General features: G+C 47.5%; 1 protein-coding gene and 1 long non-coding RNA gene across 2 annotated transcripts in view; one reads left to right on the top strand and one right to left on the bottom strand.

The window, feature by feature from the left end:
• The window catches only part of cfap65 (cilia and flagella associated protein 65), a 213,101-nt gene that overhangs the window by 157,437 nt on the left and 33,529 nt on the right, over positions 1–22,135 (bottom strand). The window contains exons 10-11 of the mRNA XM_033024878.1: positions 11,792–12,151; positions 9,405–9,539 (exon numbers count right to left, since the gene is read on the bottom strand). Of these exons, the coding sequence (XP_032880769.1) occupies positions 9,405–9,539; positions 11,792–12,151 (495 nt within the window). The remainder of the gene's footprint in view (positions 1–9,404; positions 9,540–11,791; positions 12,152–22,135) is intronic.
• Positions 549–21,517, top strand: LOC116975583. The gene is made up of 3 exons (XR_004412667.1): positions 549–651; positions 20,362–20,367; positions 21,504–21,517. It is a non-coding gene; the product is annotated as an uncharacterized LOC116975583 (long non-coding RNA).

Below are 22,135 nucleotides of genomic sequence, written 5' to 3'. Positions count from 1 at the left end.
CGAGCTGGGGACAAACAGGGTTGTTATCAGTAACTGCATTCCTACTCAAGTCCCGGACTGGATAACATAGTACGACAGAATGTGTATCATGCATAGTATATGTGATGAAGGTTATATTGGCAGAGATTAATATGGTTAATCTACAGTGAGGCAGCGTGAGGTATAAATAGAGTCAATGGGAGGGAGATAGACACAAAAAGCTGGAGTAACTTAGCGGGACAGGCAGCATCTCTGGAAAGAAGTCTGCGTATTTCCTGTGATGGAGGCTGTGAGATCAGGAAAGGGGAGGGAGGTGTGGGAGATGGTGCATGTAAATTTGAGTGCAGGATGATAATTGGTGGTGAAGTTGATGAAGTCAGTGAGTTCTGCATGGGTGCAGGAGGTAGCACCGATGCAGTCATCAATGTAGCGGAGGTAGAGTTCGGGGATAGGGCCAGTGTATGACTGGGACAGGGATTGTTCAACGTACCCTACAAAGAGGCCGGCATAGCTGGGGCCCATGCGATTGCCCATAGCTACGCCTTGGACTTGGAGGAAGAGGGAGGGGTCAAAGGAGAAGTTGTTGAGGGTGAGGACCAGCTCCGCTAGGCAGAGTAGAGTGTTAGTAGAGGGAAATTGGATGGCTCTGGGGTTGAAGAAGAAACGGAGGGGGTTTAAGGCCTTCCTGGTGGGGGATGGAGGTGTAGAGTGACTGAACGTCCATAGTAAAGATGAGGCAGTGGGGGCTGGCAAAGCGGATGTCATTAAAGAGACGAAGAGCGTGTGAGGTATCTTGACATAGGTCGGGAGAGTTTGGACCAGGGTGGAGATAGGATAGTCGAGGCACGTGGAAATGATTTCTGTGGGACAGGAGCGGGCAGAAACAATGGGTCTGCCAGGGCAGTTGTGTTTGTGGATTTTGGGGAGAAGGTAAAAACGGGCTGTGCGGGGCTGGGCAATGATAAGGTTGGAGGCTGTGGAAGGCAGACAGCCAGAAGTGATGAAATCAGTAATGGTGTTTGAGTTTAAGGCCTGATGCTCATCTGTGGGATCAGGGTCCAAGGATGTCTGAGAGTTGTCACCTGGCCTCAGCCCGGTAGAGGTCAGCGCACCAGACTACCACGGCACCTCCCTTGTCGGTGGGTTGGATTATAATGTCAGGGTTGCTGCAGAGAGAGAGAAGAGGGCTGTACCATCAGAGGGGGTGAGATTGGAGCAGGTAAAGGGAGTGGAAAAGTTGAGAGGGTTGATGTCAAGCCGGCAGTTAGAAATAAAGAGGTCTTGAGAGGGTAGAAGGCCGTTCTGGGCAGTCCAAGAGGAGCGGGAGCGGTGGAGACCTTCTGTCTCCACCGGTCCCGCTCCTCTTGGACTGCCCAGAACGGGCTGGTGGGGCAGTGAGTTCAACACTGGGCGGTGAGGACTCCTTCCCATAGAAAAACGCACTCAGGCCATATCTTGTTGAATGGCAGTGCAGGCCCAAGAGATCAGGTGATCAATTCCTAATATGTTTGTTCTCGCAACCACCAAGACAGACGTGGAGCTCACCGTTTGACCAGTTTTTACAAAATGTTAAATGGTCAGCTCGACGTAGATGACCAAACCTACACCAAACCCAAACCTATTTGGAGCAGACGAGGCCATTCAATCCAATTTGAGATATCAGCTACCAAGACAGATGTGTACAGCAATTCATTCTTCCCCCGCACAAATAAAGCATGGAATAGACTTCACCCTACCACAGTTACCCAACCAGACGCAACTAAATTTAAGGTAGACAAAAATGCTGGAGAAACTCAGCGGGTGCAGCAGCATTTATGGAGCGAAGGAAATAGGCTGAAACCCTTCTTCAGACTGATAGCTCATCTTCTCCAAGAATCCTTTTTTGTTTAAGTCCAACCTACGCCAGTTTAAATTCCATTAGGAATATTTTGGAGGGCCATGAACTAAGAAACAAGAACTCATTTCAAAGCCATAAAGTGCTAGCTCTTAATCCCAATATTTCACAGTGGTTCTTCCCTCCAAATTACCTCTTGATTTCCTACTATTATTTTCAAGTGTTCCCCCACACAGATACAAAATATTTGTTCAAGGTCCCCACCATTTTGTCATTTCCCACAACAAATCCACAAAGGAACAAACATTCACCTTAGCTACTATTCCTCTTTATAGACTTGTACAGCTCTTATTATTTGGTTATATGTCTTGGTCGTTTATTCACATGATCCATTCATGTTGAATCATTTGTTGCTGATGTCTAACTTTTCTCAGTCTATCTCATCTATTGTTGATCCTTGAAATATTATCGTTCCGTTTGATAAAATCCACAACTTTCTTAATTAGCTATTGATTTATCAACCTTCTTAAAGTCTTTATTTCTCAATAGAATATTTCATTGTTGAGAACTATGTTCTCTGCCATTTTAGTTTAGTTTAGAGATACAGCGCGGAAACTGGCCCTTCGGCCCACCGCGATCCCTGCACACTAACACTATCCTACACCCACTAGGAACAATTTTTATTTTCACACCAAGCCAATTAACCTACAAACCTGTACGTCTTTGGAGTGTGGGAGGAAACCGAGGATCTCGGAGAAAACCCACGCAGGTCATGGGGAGAACGTACAAACTCCATACAGACAGCACCCGTAGTCGGGATCGAACCCGGGTCTCCGGCGCTATTTTCACAATCCACTTTCATGTATTTCTGATGGTTTTATTTAAACATAGAACAGTACAGTACTGGAACAAACCCAGTCTGAGGAAGGGCCTCGACCTGAGGCGTCAACCAGTCCTTCTCTCCAGAGATGACAATAGACAATAGACAATAGACGCAGGAGTAGGCCATTCGGCCCTTCGAGCCAGCACCGCCATTCAATGTGATCATGGCTGATCATCCCCAACCAGTACCCCGGTCCTGCCTTCTCCCCACATCCCCTGACTCCGCTATGTTTAAGAACCCTATCGAGCTCTCTCTTGAAAGCATCCAGAGAACCGGCCTCCACTGTCTCTGAGGCAGAGAATTCCACAGACTCACAACTCTCTGTGAGAAAAAGTGTTTCCTCGTCTCCGTTCTAAATGGCTTTACCCCTTATTCTTAAACTGTGGCACCGGGTTCTGGACTCCCCCAACATCGGGAACATGTTTCCTGCCTCGAGCGCGTCCAAACCCTTAACCCTTATATGTTTCTTCTTAGACGCTGCCTGTCCCGCTGAGTTACTCCAGCTTTTTGTGTCTCTCACAGGAACAGACCCTTCAGCCCACAATTTCTGTGCTACACATGAAGCCAAGATAAACGCATCTCACTTGCCTGCATGTAACCCAAACCTATCCATTCCCTCCATATCCGTGTGCTTGAGGTAGTGGTGGAAGCAGATATGATAGTGGTGTTGAAGAGGCTTTTAGACAGGCACATGGATATCAGTGGTTCAAAGGTATTCTATTGTCACGTGAATCTAGGTACAGTGAAATTCTTTTTTGTCCTTAAAGTTCAGTAAAAGATACTGCTACACATCGGCACGAGTGCAAGAGTGTAAGAATAGTAAATTAGACTGTGACAGTACTCAAATGTCAAGACGTTTCAGGCATCATTTTATATGATTCAAGTCCAAATGTAATATATATGCAGTCTTAACCTGGCTATACAGACCAGTTGTCTGGTCAGCGGTAGAGGGCCGGAGTTGCAGGGTCAGCCTGTCTGGATGATGTTGTTTAGTTTAGTTTAGTTTAGAGAAACAGCTCGAAAACAGGCCCTTCAGCCCACCGAGCCTGCGCTGACCAGCGATCACCCTGTGCACTAGCACTATCCTACACATTAGGGGCAATTTGCAATTCACACACGCCAATTAACCTGCAAACCCGTACGTCTTTGGAGTGTTGGAGGAAACATAGAAACATAGAAACTAGGTGCAGGAGTAGGCCATTCGGCCCTTGGAGCCTGCACCGCCATTCAATATGATCATGGCTGATCATCCAACTCAGTATCCCATCCCTGCCTTCTCTCCATACCAACTGATCCCTTTAGCAACAAGGGCCACATCTAACTCCCTCTTAAATATAGCCAATGAACTGGCCTCAACTACCTTCTGTGGCAGAGAGTTCCACAGATTCACCACTCTCTGTGTAAAAAAAAACGGAGCTCACGAGGAAACCGTAGCTCATGAGGAAAACCCCACACGGGTCACGGGGAGAACATGCAAACTTCGCACAGACAACACCCGTGGTCAGGATGGAACCCCGGTCTCTGGCGCAGTGAGGCAGCAACTCTCCCGCTGCGCCACCGTGCCAACCCAAGCGCTGTTAGTGTCCTCCACATCACCCCGCTGCAGCAGGCTGTGCCCGATCCACACGCGGGGCTTCTTGGAGCGGCTTTCCTTTTCTTCAAAATTGCGGCATCTGTTTTCCATTACCGCAAAGGCTGGAGGTTTGGACAAGCTGAATGGGTGTCGGGTGGTGAACTTCACGATCTCTGTTTACCTTCCACGGATATATTGCAGGGAATGGAGGGAGATGGCTCATGACCAGGCAGATGAGATTACTTTATCTTGGCACAATCATTGTGGGCCGAAGGGCCTGTTCCCTGTGCATTATTGTTCTTGGTTCTATCCATCATTTTCCTTCTGCAAATCACTTCATCGTAGACCTTAGCTGAGTCCATTGGAGCTGAATATATGTGGGACCTTCGTAAAATGACCCCGCGCTTATTATATAAAAAAACCTTTGCAACACCAAGACTTGCCAATGTAGTTCACACCCAGAGAGGTATTCTGGGATGCAGGAAATGTGGGAGCCAATTACAGCACAGTCAGCTCCAAAAACAACAGTCATTGATGTTGGCTGAGGAAGAAACACTGACCCGACGAGAGGATCAGCGAAAAACTTCCCTGCTCGTTTTGGAATATTGGCATGGAACCTTTTATTTCCATCTGGGAGGACACGGTGGCGCAGCGGTAGAGTTGCTGCCTCACAGCGCCAGAGACCTGGGTTCGATCCCGACTACGTGCGTTCTCTCTCTCTACGGAGTTTGTGCCTTCTCCCCGCGACCGTGTGGGCTTTCTCCGAGATCTTCGGTTCCATCCCACACTCCAAAGACGTACAGGTTTGTGGGTTCATTGGCTTGGTAAGAATGTAAATTGTACCTAGTCAAGCCAAGGGCGTTTTATTGTCATATGTCCCGGATTGGATGATCAGCCATGATCATATTGAATGGCGGTGCAGGCTCGAAGGGCCGAATGGCCTACTCCTGCACCTAATTTCTATGTTTCTATGTTTCTATGTTTCTATGGGACAATGAAATTCTTACTGGCTGCAGCAGCACGACAGAATATGTGAATATGTAAACATAGTACACAACGGGGGAAGAGAAAAAGGTTTAATAAATAACAAATATCGTGAAAATAACAAATAATAATAGTCTTTTGCAGTTCAGAGCTCAGAGCTTATTCGTTGATTGCTGTGGGGAAGAAGCTGTTCCAGAACCTGGACGTTAGGATGTAGGATTGTGTGTGTATAGGATTGTATATTGTTTTAATGTGCAGGGATCATTGGTCGGTGCGGACTGGGTGGGCCGAAGGGCCTGTTTCCACACTGTATCTCTAAACTAAACTAAACTAAGACAGAGAGTTCCACCGTTTGATAGAGTACATGCGGTCTTTTACCTGGAGTAACATAGAAACATAGAAAATAGGTGCAGGAGTAGGCCATTCGGCCCTTCGAGCCAACACCGCCATTCAATATGACCATTCAATATGATCATCCAACTCAGTATCCTGTACCTGCCTTCTCTCCATCCCTTTAGCCACAAGGGCCACATCTAACTCCCTCTTAAAGGGCAGAGGTTCAAAGTGAGAGGGAAGAGATTTAATACGAATCTGAGGGGCAGCTTTTTCACGCAGAGGTTGTGAGTATATGGAACGAGCTGCCAAAGGAGGTAGTTGGGACAGGTACTATAACAACATTTAAAAGACTGCTGGACAGGTACATGGGGAGGATAAGGGACTTGCAGGGAGGAGCCGGGATAGGGGTCGGGAAACTGGATAATCTCACAAGGTTTAACCTGAGGTGGGGGGGGGATAGATTTAATAGGAACTTGAGAGGCAACAAAGGGTGAGGGGTATATGAAACGAGCTGCCAGAAGAGGTAGTTGAGGCTGGTTCTATCATAATGTTTAAGAAGCATTTAGACAGGTACATGGATAGGATCGGTTTAGGATATTGGCCAAACGCGGGCTGGTGGGATAGTGTAGATGGGGCAGCTTGGTCGGGAAGGCCAAGTTGGGCCGAACGGCCTGTTTCCATGCTGTATGACTACATGACCTCTGATCATCCACTCAATCAGATTTTGAAGGGCTTGAACCAAACTGGGATGTACACTCTGGAGTTTAGAAGGATGAGAGGCTATCTTATTGAAACATATAAGATTATTAAGGGTTTGGACACGCTAGAGGCAGGAAACATGTTCCCGATGTTGGGAGAGTCCAGAACCAGGGTCCACAGTTTAAGAATAAGAGGTAAGGCATTTAGAACGGAGATGAGGAAACACTTTTTCACACAGAGAGTTGTGAGTCTGTGGAATTCTCTGCCTCAGAGGGCGGTGGATGCCGGTTCTCTGGATATTTTCAAGAGAGAGCTAGATAGGGCTCTTAAAGATAGCGGAGTTAGGGGATATGGGGAGAAGGCAGCAACAGGGTACTGATTAGGGATGATCAGCCATGATCACATTGAATGGCTGGCTCGAAGGGCCGAGTGGCCTACTCCTATACCTATTGTCTATTGTTAATTGGCTTGGTATAAATGTAAAATTGTCCCGACTGTGTGTAAGATAGCGTTAATGCGTGGGGACCGCTGGTCGGCACGGTCTCAGTGGGCTGAAGGGCCTGTTTCCGCACTGTGTCTCTAAACTAAACTAAAATAATACCGAATAAAGGATACTGTTACAGAACCGAGCGATCTAGAAGTAGATGTGCACAACAATGAAGGAGACAGGGCAGATTGTGAAACCAGTTAATACCACATTCACAATGCTACATCAATCGCGGCAGAGTATAAAAGCAAGAGATAAATGCTGCGCCTTTATTAAATACTAGTCTGGCCTCAAGTGGGGTATTGTGTTTAGTTTAGAGACGTACAGGTTTGTAGGTTAATTGGCTTCAGTAAATTGTCCTCAGTGTGTAGGATAGTGTTGGGCTACGGACCTGCTGAGTTACTCCAGCACTTTGTATCTATCTTCGGTATAAACCAGCACCTGCAGTTCCTTCCTACACATTTTGTCCACCCGATTAGGATCAATCTCGTGTCTCCGGCGCTGTGAGGCAGCAACTCTATCGCTGCGCCACCGTGCCGTCCCATATTGAATATAGAAGCTGGCAGGCCAAATTACAGTTGTATAGGACATTAGTGAGGCCACATTTAAAGTATTGTATTCAGTTTTGGTCAAACTATTTTATAGCAGAGATGTTGTCATGCTGGAAAAGATGCAGAGAAGATTTACGAGGATGTTGTCAGGACATGTGGGCCTGAGCTGTAGAGAGAGGTTGTGCAGGCTAGGGCTTTATTCCTTGGAGTGCAGGAGGATGAGGGGTGATCTTATAGAGGTGTATAAAACCATGAGAGAAATAGATAGGGTAAATGCACATAATCTTTTGCCCAGAGTAGGGGAATGGAGAACCAGAGGACAAAGGGCCTGCTGACTTTAACATTGCGGAGTCCTGGGATCCCCTACCGGGGGTCGCCAGTGTTGGAGATCCATCCAGCTCAGCCTGTGGGCTCGGAAGCTGCGGACTCCGGTAGGAAGCGGCCGATTCGCAAACTCCAAGCTGTGAGAGTGTGTTCCGGTCCGTTCCGACGCCGGAGTTCCGATCAACCCAGCGGGACGGCCTGAACATCGGGCCGTCCGTAGCGGCAACTGCGGAGGGTTCTAGGCCCCGACCACGGGTGAACAAAGAGGAAGTTTGACTGAACTTTATTGACTTCCCTCGCAGTGGGAAACGTTGATTCCGCTGTGTGTGGGCATTCATGTTAAATTCTATCGTGTGCTGTGTTCTTTTTATTCGCATGGCCGTATGGTAACTCAAATCTCACTGTACCAATTGGTGCATGTGACAATAAATGTAACTTGAACTTGAAGGTGGGAAAGATTTAATAGGAACAATCGACAATTCAAGTTCAGGTTCAAGTGAGTTTAGTGTCATGTGTCCCTGTATAGGACAATGAAATTCTTGCTTTGCTTAAGCACACAGAACATAGTAGGCATTTACTACAAAACAGATAAGTGTGTCCATATACCATGATATAAATATATACACACATGAATAAATAAACTGATGAAGTGCAAATAACAGAAAATGGGTTCATAATAATCAGAGTTTTGTCCGAGCCAGGTTTAATAGCCTGATGGCTGTGGGGAAGTAGCTATTCCTGAACCTGGTTGTTGCAGTCTTCAGGCTCCTGTACCTTCTACCTGAAGGTAGCGGGGAGATGAGTGTGTGGCCAGGATGGTGTGGGTCTTTGATGATACTGCCAGCCTTTTTGAGGCAGCGACTTTGATAAATCCCCTCGATGGAAGGAAGGTCAGAGCCAATGATGGACTGGGCAGTGTTTACTATTTTTTGTAGTCTTTTCCTCTCCAGGGTGCTCAAATTGCCGAACCAAGCCACGATGCAACCGGTCAGCATGCTCTCTACTGTGCACCTGTAGAAGTTAGAGAGAGTCTTCCTTGACAAACCGACTCTCCGTAATCTTCTCAGGAAGTAGAGGCGCTGATGAGCTTTCTTGATAATTGCATTAGTGTTCTCGGACTAGGAGGTGTAGGAGTAGGTGTAGGAGTAGGCCATTCGGCCCTTCGAGCCAGCACCGCCATTCAATGTGATCATGGCTGATCATCCCCAATCAGTACCCCGTTCCTGCCTTCACCCCATATCCCCTGACTCCACTATCTTTAAGAGCCCTATCTAGCTCTCTCTTGAAAGTATCCAAAGAACCGGCCTCCATCGCCCTCTGAGGCAGAGAATTCCACAGACTCACAACTCTCTCAGGGGTATCTTTTTTACACAAAGGGTGGTGGGTATATGGAACGGGCTGCCAGAGGAGGAAGTTGAGGGCCTGTACATCGGGCTGTCCATAGCGGCGACTGCGGAGGGTTCAAAGGCACCGATCATGGTGACTCAAATCTCACTGTACCAACTGGTGCATGTGACACTAAATGTGAACTTGAACTTGAACTACTTTCATAACATTTAACAGACATTTGGACAGGTACGTGGATAGGATAGATTCAGAGGGATATGGGCTGAGCGCAGGCTGGTGGGACTAGTGCAGATGGGGCATGATGGTCGGCCTGGGCAAGTTGGGCCAAAGGGCCTGTTTCCACGCTGTATGACTCTACCACTCTGACAAAACTGAAGAAGAATATGAAATGTAACCTTGTTACTCACCAGTTCAGAAGAGTCAAGTGTGAAAGTGGGATGGAAGGTCTCATGCCCTGGCTGTATGGTAGTTGCTTGCACGTGTACACTGAGGAACCACGGGGGAGAAAAGATGTCCTTCACCGAGCGATGATCGCGCATGACCTGCAAATGACAACAATAATCATAGGGTAAAAACACCAAATCCGTGCGCATCAGTTAGCTCATTTACCATAATAGAGTTTGCAAGAAGTAGAGATTTATACTCAATTACTTCAGCTAAATGCCCAGTGCAGTAGAGGCTATACACTGAATCTGTGGAATTCATTGCCACTGATGGCTGTGGAGGCCAAAAATAAGGAGTAAGCATTTAGAACGGAGACGAGGAAACGCTTTTTCTCACAGAGAGTGGTGAGTCTGTGGAATTCTCTGCCTCAGACGGCGGTGGAGGCTGGTTCTCTGGATGCTTGCAAGAGAGAGCTAGATACGGCTCTTAAAAATAGCGGAGTCAAGGGACATTGGGGGAAGGCAGGAACGGGGTACTGATTGGGGATGATCAGCCATGATCACATTGAATGGCAGTGCTGGCTCGAAGGGCCGAATGGCCTACTCCTGCACCTATTGTCTATTGTCTATTGTCTATTGGGGATGATCAGCCACAATCACATTGAATGGCGGTGCTGGCTCGAAGGGCCGAATGGCCTACTCCTGCACCTATTGTCTATTGTCTATTATCAAAGTAATTGGGGATTTTTAATCAGAGCTGGCTAGGTTCTTGAGCAGGAAAATGGCGTCAAAGGTATAGGGGAAGAGGGCGGGTAAATGGGGTTGAGAGGGAAAAATAGATCAGCCATGATCAAACGGCAGAGCAGACTCGATGAGCCGAATGGTCTCATCCATTTATGTCGTGACAGAGAACTACTCACAGATCTGGAGGTCTCATTTTGCATTACACTGCACCTAGTGGCGCACTTTGGGCAACACAGTGGCGCAACGATAGAATCGTGGGCATACAGCGCCAGAGACCCAAGTTTGATCCTGACCACAGCTGCTGTCCCTGTGACCACACGAGTTTCTCAGGGTTCTCCGATCCCAATGCCCCCCACCCCCCCACATTCCAAAGATGTGTGGGTGCGTTGGTTAAATGGCTTCTGTAAATTGTTCCCAGTGTGTAGGATATGTTCCCGATGTCGGGGGAGTCCAGAACCAGGGGCCACAGTTTAAGAATAAGGGGTAAGCCATTTAGAACGGAGACTAGGAAACACTTTTTCTCACAGCGAGTTGTGAGTCTGTGGAAGTCTCTGCCTCAGAGGGCGATGGAGGCCAGTTCTCTGGATGCTTTCAAGAGAGAGCTGGATGGGGCTCTTAAGGATAGCGGAGTCAGGGGATATGGGGAGAAGGCAGGAACGGGGTACTGATTGGGGATGATCAGCCATGATCACATTGAATGGTGGTGCTGGCTCGAAGGGCCGAATGGCCTACTCCTGCACCTATTGCTGTCTGTACGGAGTTTGTACGTTCTCCCCATGACCTGCGTGGGTTTTCTCCGAGATCCTCAGTTTCCTCCCAAACTCCAAAGTCGTACAGGTTTGTAGGTTAATTGGCTTGGTGTAAATGTAAACATTGTCCCTAGTGGGTGTAGGATAGTGTTAGTGTGCGGGGATCGCTGGTCGGCGCGGACCCAGTGGGCCGAAGGGCCAGTTTCTGCGCTATATCTCTAAACTAAACTAAACTAAAATGGCAGAGAACATAGTTCTCAACAATGAAATATTCTATTGATAAATAAAGACTTTAAGAAGGTTGATAAATCAATAGCTAATTAAGAAAGTTAAGGATTTTATCAAACTGAACGAAAATATTTCAAGATGAGATAGACTGAGAAAAGTTAGACATCAGCAACGAATGATTCAACATGAATGGATCATGTGAATAAACGACCAAGAAATATAACCAAATAATAAGAGCTGTACAAGTTTAAGTAAGTAAGTAAGTAGGTATGTTTATTGGCCAGGTATTCACATACAAGGAATTTGCCTTGGTGCTCCGCCCACAAGTAACAACATGACATGCAGTGACAGTTATAAAGAGGAATAGAGTAGCTAAGGTGAATGTTAAGGTGAAGGGGAATTTGGCTCGGAGGGCCGAATGGCCTACTCCTGCACCTATGTCTATTGTCTATTGGTAGAACTAGTGTACATGTGATCGCTGGTTGGCGCAGACTCAGTGGGCTGAAGGCACCGTTTCTATGCTATACCTCTAAAGTCTATAAAGTCTAAAGTCTAGAGCATTGGTGGCAGAAAGTCATAACTTACACTGCGAATGTAAGTCTGGTCAGTGTAAGGGTGATTGCTGCTCAGCGTGGACATGGTGGGCTGTATCGTGGACACTGTATCTCTAAACTGAACTAGACTACTGACCTTATAATAGGCAAAGCATTCCAGTTCAGCTGCGTACAACATGTTGAACTTATCAGGTGCAAAATGGAGGCGGAAAGCCATATTCTTCAAGGGTGGGATATCAATGGTCGAAGGCTTCACGGTGAAGACGTTGCCGGGTAGGGTCACCCAGAGGACCGTGATCTTCCCTCTGGTGTGGTTCGTCATGGAGAGGGGCAGGGGCACCACTCGGTCGAGCTCCAGGCAGTTCCCGAAGTTAAACTCCCTCATGTTGACGGACACGTGAGGCGGGAACATGGTCAGGTTGCTTTGGACGCCATCGTCGAAGTACTCGTTGATGGAAGGGACATTGGGAAACGAGGCTGCAGCCTCCAAACAATCCTGTGCAGGACGAGAAGATTGAAACATCAGTGCGGAAGTGAAAACACAAAGAGCTAGGAAATAAAATAATTATACCACATGAACTGTGGAACTGCTTGTTATTGACATGCAACGCCATTACTGGATGATTAGATAATAGACAATAGGTGCAGGAGTAGGCCATTCGGCCCTTCGAGCAAGCTCCGCCATTCAATGTGATCATGGCTGATCATCCCTAATCAGTACCCCGTTGCTGCCTTCTCCCCATATCCCCTGACTCCGCTATCTTTAAGAGCCCTATCTAGCTCTCTCTTGAAAGTCTCCAGAGAACTGGCCTCCACTGCCCTCTGAGGCAGAGAATTCCACACTCACCACTCTCGGTGTGAAAAAGTGTTTCCTCGTCTCTGTTCTAAATTCCTTACCCCTTATTCTTCAACTGTGGCCCCTGGTTCTGGACTCCCCCAACATCGGGAACATGTTTCCTGCCTCTAGCGAGTCCAAACCCTTAATAATCTTATATGTTTCAATAAGATACCCTCTCATTCTTCTAAACTCCAGTGTACACAAGCCCAGCCGCTCCATTCTCTCAGCCAATGACAGGCTCGCCATCCAGGGATTTAAACTTGTAAACCTACGCTGCCCTCCCACAATAGCAAGAATGTCCTTCCTCAAATTAGGGGACCAAAACTGCACACAATACTCCAGGTGTGGTCTCACTAGGGCCCTGTACAACAGCAGAAGGACCTCTTTGCTCCTATTGCTCAACTCCTCTTGTTATGAAGGCCAACATGCCATTCGCTTTCTTCACTGCCTGCTGTACCTGCATGCTTACTTTCATTGACTGATGAACAAGGACCCCCAGATCCCATTGTACTTCCCCTTTTCCCAACTTGACACCATTCAGTCTGAAGAAGGGTATTGGCCCGAAACGTCACCTATTTCCTTTGCTCCATAGATGCTGCTGCACCCGCTGAGTTTCTCCAGCATTTTTGTGTACCTACCATTTAGATAATAATCTCTTTGACATGCCGAACTTCATTGTCGCATATGACAAGTCACAGTGATATTCTTTGTTTTGCACACCCAAAGTATGCAAAGAGTTGCCACACCACCATCACCATATTAGGGGACACTATGAAACCGTTAGCTTATCTAGATGAACCACATTAATATAGTGGTTACAAGAGTATATCAGTGGCTGGATCTTTTATCAGGTAATTAAATGCATAATCATAGACTCTCTAAAGCTGTTCCACTATCTAAAGAAACCTTTGGTGGAATATTAGTCACGCGTACCGAGGTGCAGTGAAAAGCTTTTTTGTTGCGTGTTAAGGGCCTGTCCTACCAGCATGCGAGGCGTACGGCCTCGCGGGGCTGGTGCCACTTCCAACGGCCCAGCCGTCTGGAGTTGTGCGGGGCTGGTCCCGACATCATACTCACCAATCAGCTGGGCAGGAGGTGGGCCGACTGAATTTGGACGTCGCACGGCGTCGGGCGGTTACGTCATCACGCAATGGCACACCGGGCGGCGACGTCATCGCGCTACGCCATGCGCTAGGCGTACGCCGTCAAGACGCTGCGTACGATGTCAAGACGCTGCGGACGGCGTCCAGACGCTGCGTACGCTCGTCGAGGCGGTGCGTACGGCCTCAATGCGGTTGCGGGCCGACAGGCTGTTGCCGCGCGGAATTTTTGGAAAAACACTCCACGCGGAGTGTCAGTTTTTCGGAGGCCCGCGCGATGTCGGGACCAGCCCCGCACAACTCCATACGCCTCCGGCGATCGAAGTCGGACCGGCCCCGCGAGGCCGTACGGCTCAAGCGACCACGTTAGGTCGCGCTCGCCGCATGCAGTCGCATGCTGGTGAGACCGGCCCTTTAGTCAGTCAAGAGTCAAGAGTGTTTTATTGTCATGTGTCCCAGATCGGACAATGAAATTCTTGCTTGCTGCAGCACAACAGAATATGTAAACAGAGTACATAACGGGAGAAGAAAAAAAAGTTCAGTGTGTGTGTGTACACATGCTCACATACTCAATAAATAACAAACATAGTGCAATAATAATAATAGTCTGTTGCAGTTCAGAGTTTATTTGTTGTCGTGTTTAATAGCCTGATGGCTGTCGGGAAGAAGCTGTTCCTGAACCTGGACGTTACACTTTTCAGGCTCCTGTACCTTCTTCCCGATGGCAATGGTGAAATGAGTGTGTGGCCAGGATGGTGTGGGTCTTTGATGATGTTGGCAGCGACTTCGATAGATCCCTTCGATGGTGGGGAGGTGAGAGCCGGTGATAGACTGGGCAGTGGTCACAACTTTCTGCATCCTTTTCCGCTCCTGGATGTTCAAGTTGCAGAACCAGGCCGCGATGCAACCAGTCAGTATGCTCTCTAAGGTACACAAAATTGCTGGGGAAACTCAGCGGGTGCAGCAGCATCTATGGAGCGAAGGAAATAGGCGACGTTTCGGGCCGAAACCCTTCTTCAGACCTTCGATATTCCAGCATCTGCAGTTCCCTTTTGAACAGTATGCTCTCTACTGTGCGCCTATAGAAGTTCAGGAGAATCCTCTTTGACATGCCGAATCTCCATGATCTTCTCAGGAAGTAGAGTCCCTGATGTGCCTTCCTTATATTTTCATCAGTGTGCTGGGTCCAGGAAAGATCTTCAGAAATAACGCACGCCCATGAATTTGAAGTGTTTGACCCTCTCCACCATCGTCCCATTGATGTGAACAGGATTAATGCAAACAGCGAAAAGACTAGGGATTATGGGGAGAAGACACGTGAATTGGTTTGAGAGGGAAAAGTTAGATCAGCCATGATTGAATGGTGGAGTAGATGCAATGTGCCGAATGGCCTAAATCTGCTCCTGGAATTTATGACTACACATGATTACAATCAAGCCATCCACAGTGCACAGACACAGCAAAAAGGGATATAACGTTTGGTGGAAGATTAAATCTAGCAAAGTCCGATTTGCCTGATGATAGCTGGGAAGAAACATTCCCTGAATCTGGAATCTATTCTCCACTGGCCTGGATGAATCGCACACTCAGTAAGCTCATGGCCATCCAGAACAAGACAGTCAACTTAATTGGTACCCAACCACCACCATATAATATACTCTCAGCAGGGCGGCACTGTGGTGCAGCAGTAGAGTTGCTGACTTGCAGCCCCAGAGATCCGCGTTCAATCCAGACTACGGGTGCTGTCTGTACGGAGTTTCTATGTTCTCCCTGTGACTGCGTGGGTTTTCTCTGGGTGCTCCGGTTTCTTCCCACATCTCCCAAATGTTTGTAGGTTAATTGGCTTTGGCAAGTTGTAAAATTGTCCCCAGTGTGTAGGATAGTGTTAGTGTAAGGGGTGATCGCTGGTTGGTGTGGTCTAAAGTGTAAAAGCATTGCAGAGCTAGATAAAGCATTTCAGCAATTTAGAAAACAACTCCTAGCAACCATTGGAAAACAGCTCCTAGCATCCATCCAGCCAACCGAGACAAAGGCACACTGGATAGCCACCAAGTGGTCACAGGAGTGGAAGGCAACCTCATCTCCATTACACAGCCACATCTCTTCACCAGATACAAGCTGTCCAGCGTCTGAGCTCCCCAGAGGAGCATGGGTGAAGCTCAACAGACTTGGTACTGGAGTTGGGCGTTTCAGTGCCAGCGTGTGGAGATGGGGGTCCTGCCAGAGCCCAGCCTGTGAATGTGGAGCAGAACAACAGACAGCCAACTGTGTCACCTCTGGGTGCCCGCTCTACCACCCACCCAAATGGAGCTCAGGGCCTGGCAGACATTGACACAGAGACAACAACCTGGCTGCTCAACACCCGGCTTGTGATCTAACTATTCCTTTGGTTTATGTTTCATTCGCAAGAAGAAGAAGAAATTTACGAATATTTCCTCAACAGCTTTCACCAGACAACATCTGTACTGGAGGAACTCAGTGGGTCAGGCAGCATCTGTGTACCATAGACAATAGACAATCAACAATAGGTGCAGGAATAGGGCATTCGGCCCTTCGAGCCAGCACCGCCAATCAATGTGATCATCCCCAATCAGTTCCCCGCTCCTGCCTTCTCCCCATATCCCCTGACTCCGCTATCTTTAAGAGCCCTATCTAGCTCTCTCTTGAAAGCATCCAGAGAATCGGCCTCCACTGCCTTCTGAGGCAGAGAATTCCACAGATTCACAACTCTCTGGGTGAAAAAGTTTTTCCTCATCTCAGTTCTAAATGGCCTACCCCTTATTCTTAAACTGTGGCCCCTGGTTCTGCACTCCCTCAACTTCTGTTGCCCAGATTAGAATAAATGCAACGCTTGCATGGAAACAACTTTAGCTCAAAGTTTTGTTTAGTTCAGTTCAGTTAAGTTCAGTTCACCGAGGTACAGTGAAAAGCTTTTGTCGCGTGCTATCCAGTCAACAGATAGACAATACATGATTACCATCAATCAATTTCCAGTGTATAGATACATGATAAGTGAATAACATTTAGTGCAAGGTAAAACCAGCAAAGTCCGATCAAGGATAATCCAAGGGTCATCAAAGAGGCAGATAATAGTTCAGTTGAAGAAGGAACTGCAGATGCTGGAAAATCGAAGGTAGACAAAAATGCTGGAGAAACTCAGCGGGTGGAGCAGCATTTATGGAGCGAAGGAAATAGGCAACGTTTCAGATAGTAGTTCAGCACTGGTTGTGGTAGGATGATTCAGTTGCCTGATAACAGCTGGGAAGAAACTGTCCCTGAATCTGGAGGTGGTGTGCGTTTTCACACTTCTATACCTTTTGCCTGATGGGAGAGGGGTGAAGTGGGAATGGCCAGGGTGCAGCTCGTCCTTGATTATGCTGCTGGCCTTGCCAAGGCAGCGCGAGGCATACATGGAATCAATGGAAGGGAAGTTAGTTTGTGTGATGGTCTGGGCTGCGTCCACAATTCGCTGCAATTTCTCGCGGTCTTGGATGGAGCTGTTCCCAAACCGTGCTGTGATGCATCCCGATAAAATGCTTTCCATGGCGCATCTGTAGAAGTTGGTGAGAGTTGTTGGGAACATGCCAAACTTCAGAAGCCTTCTAAGGATGTAGGGGCGTTGGTGTGATTTCTTGTTCGTTGCTTCAATATGGGTGGTCCAGGAGAAGTTGTTGCTGATATTGACTCCTGGGAATTTGAAGTTTTCGACCATCTCTACTTCGGCACCGTCAAGGCAGACTGGGGTACGAGCACCGCATTGTTTCCTGAAGTCGATCACTATCTCCTTTGTCTTGCTGACAATCGAGAGGAAGGTTGTTGTCTCGACACCAGGACACGAGGTTCTCGTTCTCCTCCCTGTACTCCGTCTGATCATTATTTGATATCCGGCCCACAATGCCGGTGTCGTCTGCCAGTTTAAATATTGAATTCGATTTGTACATAGTTACACGGTCGTGGGTATAGGCAGAATAAAGATGGGGGCTGTGAACGGAGCCTTCCGCGGAGAGCCCCCGTGTTGAGGATGATGGTGGAGGATTATTTGTCCCCTATCCTCACTTATTAGGGTCTGTTGGTCAGGAAGTCAAGGATCCAGTTGCAGAGGTGAGTGCTGATACCAAGTCCCGCTGGTTTGATGATAAGGTTGGATGGTATAATGGTATTAAAGGTTAGCTTTAGTCTATGAATAGGAGTCCGACGTAAGTGTCTCTCTTATCCAGGTGATCTAGGGATGAGTGGAAAATAAAGGGGAGGTCATTTAAGACTGAGGTGAGAAAAAACGATTTCACCCAGAGAGTTGTGAATTTATGGAATTCCCTGCCACAGAGGGCAGTGGAGGCCAAGTCACTGGATGGATTTAAGAGAGAGTTAGATAGAGCTCTAGGGGCTAGTGGAATCAAGGGATATGGGAAGAAGGCAGGCACGGGTTATTGATAGGGGACGATCAGCCATGATCACAATGAATGGCGGTGCTGGCTCGAAGGGCCGAATGGCCTCCTCCTGCACCTATTTTCTATGTTTCTATGAGTGTAGGGCCAGGGCGATGGCATCGACCATGGGCCTGTTGTAGCAGTAGGCGAACTGCAGTGGGTCAAGGATGCTGGGTAGACTCTTATCTCACCTGTTGTGTCTTTTGTAAAAAAATATTTTCTAACGTAAATACTGATTCTGTTCTGTTGTTTTGCACAATCCGCAGGCATTGCCACTTTAATTTCACTGCACAGATAAAGTTGACTTGACTTGACCTGACTGGATGTGATGCTTCCACTAACTAGCTTCTCAAAACATTTAATGATGGTGGATGTCAAGGCCACTGGGCGGTAGTCGTTTTGGCATGAGGTCTTGCTTTGTTTCGGCACATGGTGGTTTTCCTGAAGCAGGTGGGTACCTCAGAACGGAGTAGGGAGACACTAAAGATGTCCGCGAATACTCCCGCTAGTTGGTCCGCACAGCTACTGAGGACACATCCTGGAACTGTGTCTGGGCCAGTCGCTTTTCACAGGGGTTTCCCTCAAGAAGTCGCCCTGGGGAGAGGCACATTGGAGTCTGTATGGCCAGGCGTCACCGCCCTGTTGGCCTTCTGCTCGGAGTGAGCATAGAAAGCATACAGTTCATCGGGTGGGGTGGGAGATTGCAACCTTCACGTGGTCCACCCTGTTTCGACTCATACAATCAACCCGACATGCACAAACAAATAGATTAAATAGAACAAGTTGTCCTTCAACTTTAGGTTGTGCGCGCCATACGCAAGAAGAAGAAGTTCATCGGGTAGGGTCGCATTATCACCAATTTAGGTTTAGGTTTATCATTGTCATGTGAACCAAGGAACATTGAAAAGTTTTGTTTTGTATGCTATCCAAACACATCAGATAAATCAACAATTAAATGCAATTGAGTCAAACTCAAGTATAATGGGTAGAATAAAGGGGAAGATACAGAGCACAGAATAGTATTGTGCCAGTTCCACAGACAAAGTCCAATGTCAGAATGGGGTCATAGAAACATAGAAAATAGGTGCAGGAGGAGGCCATTCGGTCCTCCGAGCCTGCACCGCCATTCATTGTGATCATGGCTGATTGTCCCCTATCAATAACCCGTGCCTGCCTTCTCCCCATATCCCTTGACTCCACTAGTCCCTAGAGCTCTATCTAACTCTCTCTTAAATCCATCCAGTGACTTGGCCTCCACTGCCCTCTGTGGCAGGGAATTCCATAAATTAACCATATAACCATATAACAATTACAGCACGGAAACAGGCCATCTCGGCCCTTCTAGTCCGTGCCGAACACTTACTCATTTCACAAATTCACAACTCTCTCAGTGAAAAAGTTTTTTCTCACCTCAGTCTTAAATGACCTTCCCTTTATTCTAAGACTGTGGCCCCTGGTTCTGGACTCGTCCAACATTGGGAACATTTTTCCTGCACCTAGCTTGCCCAGTCCTTTTATAATTTTATATGTTTCTATAAGATCCCCCTCATCCTTCTAAACTCCAGTGAATACAAGCCTAGTCGTTTTAATCTTTCCAGATATGACAGTCCCGCCTCCCAGGGATCAATCTCTTGAACCTACGCTGCACTGCCTCAATCACAAGGATGTCCTTCCTCAAATTAGGAGACCAAAACTGTACACAATACTCAAGATGTGGTCTCACCAGAGCCCTATACAACTGTAGAAGAACGTCTTTACTCCTATACTGAAATCCTCTTGTTATGAAGGCCAACATTCCATTAGCTTTCTTCACTGCCTGCTGTACCTGTAAGCCAACTTTCAGTGACTGGTGTACAAGGACGCCCAGGTCTCGCTGCACCTCCCCCTTACCTAACCTAACCCCATTGAGATAATAATCTGCTCCCTTGTTTTTGCCACCAAAGTGGACAACCTCACATTTATCTATATTATACTGCATCTGCCACGCATCTGCCCACTCACTCAACCTGTCCAGGTCACCCTGCAACCTCCTAACATCCTCTTCACAGTTCACACTGCCACCCAGCTTTGTGTCAAACTTGCTAGTGTTGCTCCTAATTCCCTCTTCCAAATCATTAATATATATGGTAAACAGTTACCATATACAGACAGGCTAGATGCAGGAAGATTGCTCCCGATGTTGGGGAAGTCCAGGACAAGGGGTCACAGCTTAAGGATAAGGGGGAAATCCTTTAAAACCGAGATGAGAAGAACTTTTTTCACACAGAGAGTGGTAAATCTCTGGAACTCTCTGCCACAGAGGGTAGTCGAGGCCAGTTCATTGGCTATATTTAAGAGGGAGTTAGATGTGGCCCTTGTGGCTAAGGGGATCAGAGGGTATGGAGAGAAGGCAGGTACGGGATACTGAGTTGGATGATCAGCCATGATCATATTGAATGGCGGTGCAGGCTCGAAGGGCCGAATGGCCTACTCCTGCACCTAATTTCTATGTTTCTATGTTTCTAACAGTTGCGGCCCCAACACCGAGCCTTGCGGCACTCCACTCGCCACTGCCTGCCATTCTGAAAAGGACCCGTTCACTCCTACTCTTTGCATCCGGTCTGCCAACCAATTTTCTATCCATGTCAACACCCTACCCCCAATACCATGTGCTCTAATTTTAGTCACCAGTCTCCCGTGCGGGACCTTATCAAAGGCTTTCTGAAAGTCTAGATACACTACATCCACTGGCATCACTACCTCCAAGCGGTTCCTTTACCTCGAGTTCTCTTATCGTGAATCTAAGCGTACCCTCGCTTATGGCAGGACCATTCAGAAGCCTGATATCAGAGGAGAAGAAGCTGCTCTGAGCCTGGTGGTGCGTGCTTTCAAGCCTCGGTATCTTTCACCCGACAGGAGCAGGGAGTAGGAGGAATGAGTAGGAGGGTGGGACAGGACCTTGATGATGTTGGCTGGTTTCCCAAGGCAGTGGGAAGTGTAGATGGTGTCAATGATGGGCAGTCTGGTCTGTGTGACGGACTGGGCTACATCTACAACTCTCTGGAATTTCTTGCGGTCTAAGGGCAGAGCTGTTCCCAAAACAAGCTGTGATGCAATCCGACAGTAGGCTTTCTATGGTGCATCTGTAGAAGTTTGCAAAAGTTATTGAAGACTTAGTGGTGCAGCAGTAGTTGGCTAACATGGAACTAATGTGAATGGGTGATTGATGGTCGGCGAGGGCTCGGTGGGCTCAAGAGTCTCTTTCCATTTCAATCAATCTCCTTCTTTAGTGGAGGCAGCACACTGCTCTGACTGTCATCCCACAAACATGTGGTATTGGCAATGGTTTATTATTGCCCTGTTTACTGAAAGTAAACATGCAGGTACAGCAGGCAGTGAAGAAAGCTAATGGCATGTAGGCATTCATAACGAGAAGCTTTGAGTACAGGAGTAAAGAGGTCCTTCTGCAGTTGTACAGGGCCGAAAGTGAGACCACATCTGGAGTATTGTGTGCAGTTTTGGTCTCCTAATTTGAGGAAGGACATCCTTGCTATTGAGGCAGGGGAGCGTATGTTCATGAAGTTAATCCCCGGGATGGCGGGACTGTCATATGAGGAAAGATTGGAAAGGGTGGGCTTGTATTCACTGGAATTTAGAAGGATGAGAGGGTATCTTATAGAATGGTCTTCTAAATGGTGTTATTGTCCGTACCTCAGCCACCCAGCTACCTGGCAGCTTGTTCCATACACTCACCACACTCTGTATAAAAAAGGTTGTCCCTCAGGTTCAGTGGAGTTAGGCTTGTATTCACTGGAGTTTAGAAGGATGAGGGGATGTCTTATAGAAACTTATAAAATTATAAAATGACCGGACAAGCTAGATGCAGGGAAAATGTTCCCAATGATGGGGGAGTCCAGAACCAGGGGCCACAGTCTAAGAATAAAGGGGAGGTCATTTAAAACGGAGATGAGCAAAAACATTTTCACCCAGAGAGTTGTGAATTTGTGGAATTCTCTGCCACAGAGGGCAGTGGAGGCTGATTCACTGGATGAATTTAAAAGAGAGTTTGATAGAGCTCTAGGGTGCGGCGGAATCAAGGGATATGGGGAGAGGGCAGGCACGGGATACTGATTAGG

This window comes from Amblyraja radiata, chromosome 7, assembly GCF_010909765.2.
Source record: "Amblyraja radiata isolate CabotCenter1 chromosome 7, sAmbRad1.1.pri, whole genome shotgun sequence".
Lineage (NCBI taxonomy): Eukaryota > Metazoa > Chordata > Chondrichthyes > Rajiformes > Rajidae > Amblyraja > Amblyraja radiata.
The sequence above is the reverse complement of the archived record's forward strand: the minus strand, read 5'-3'. Positions and strand labels throughout refer to the sequence as shown.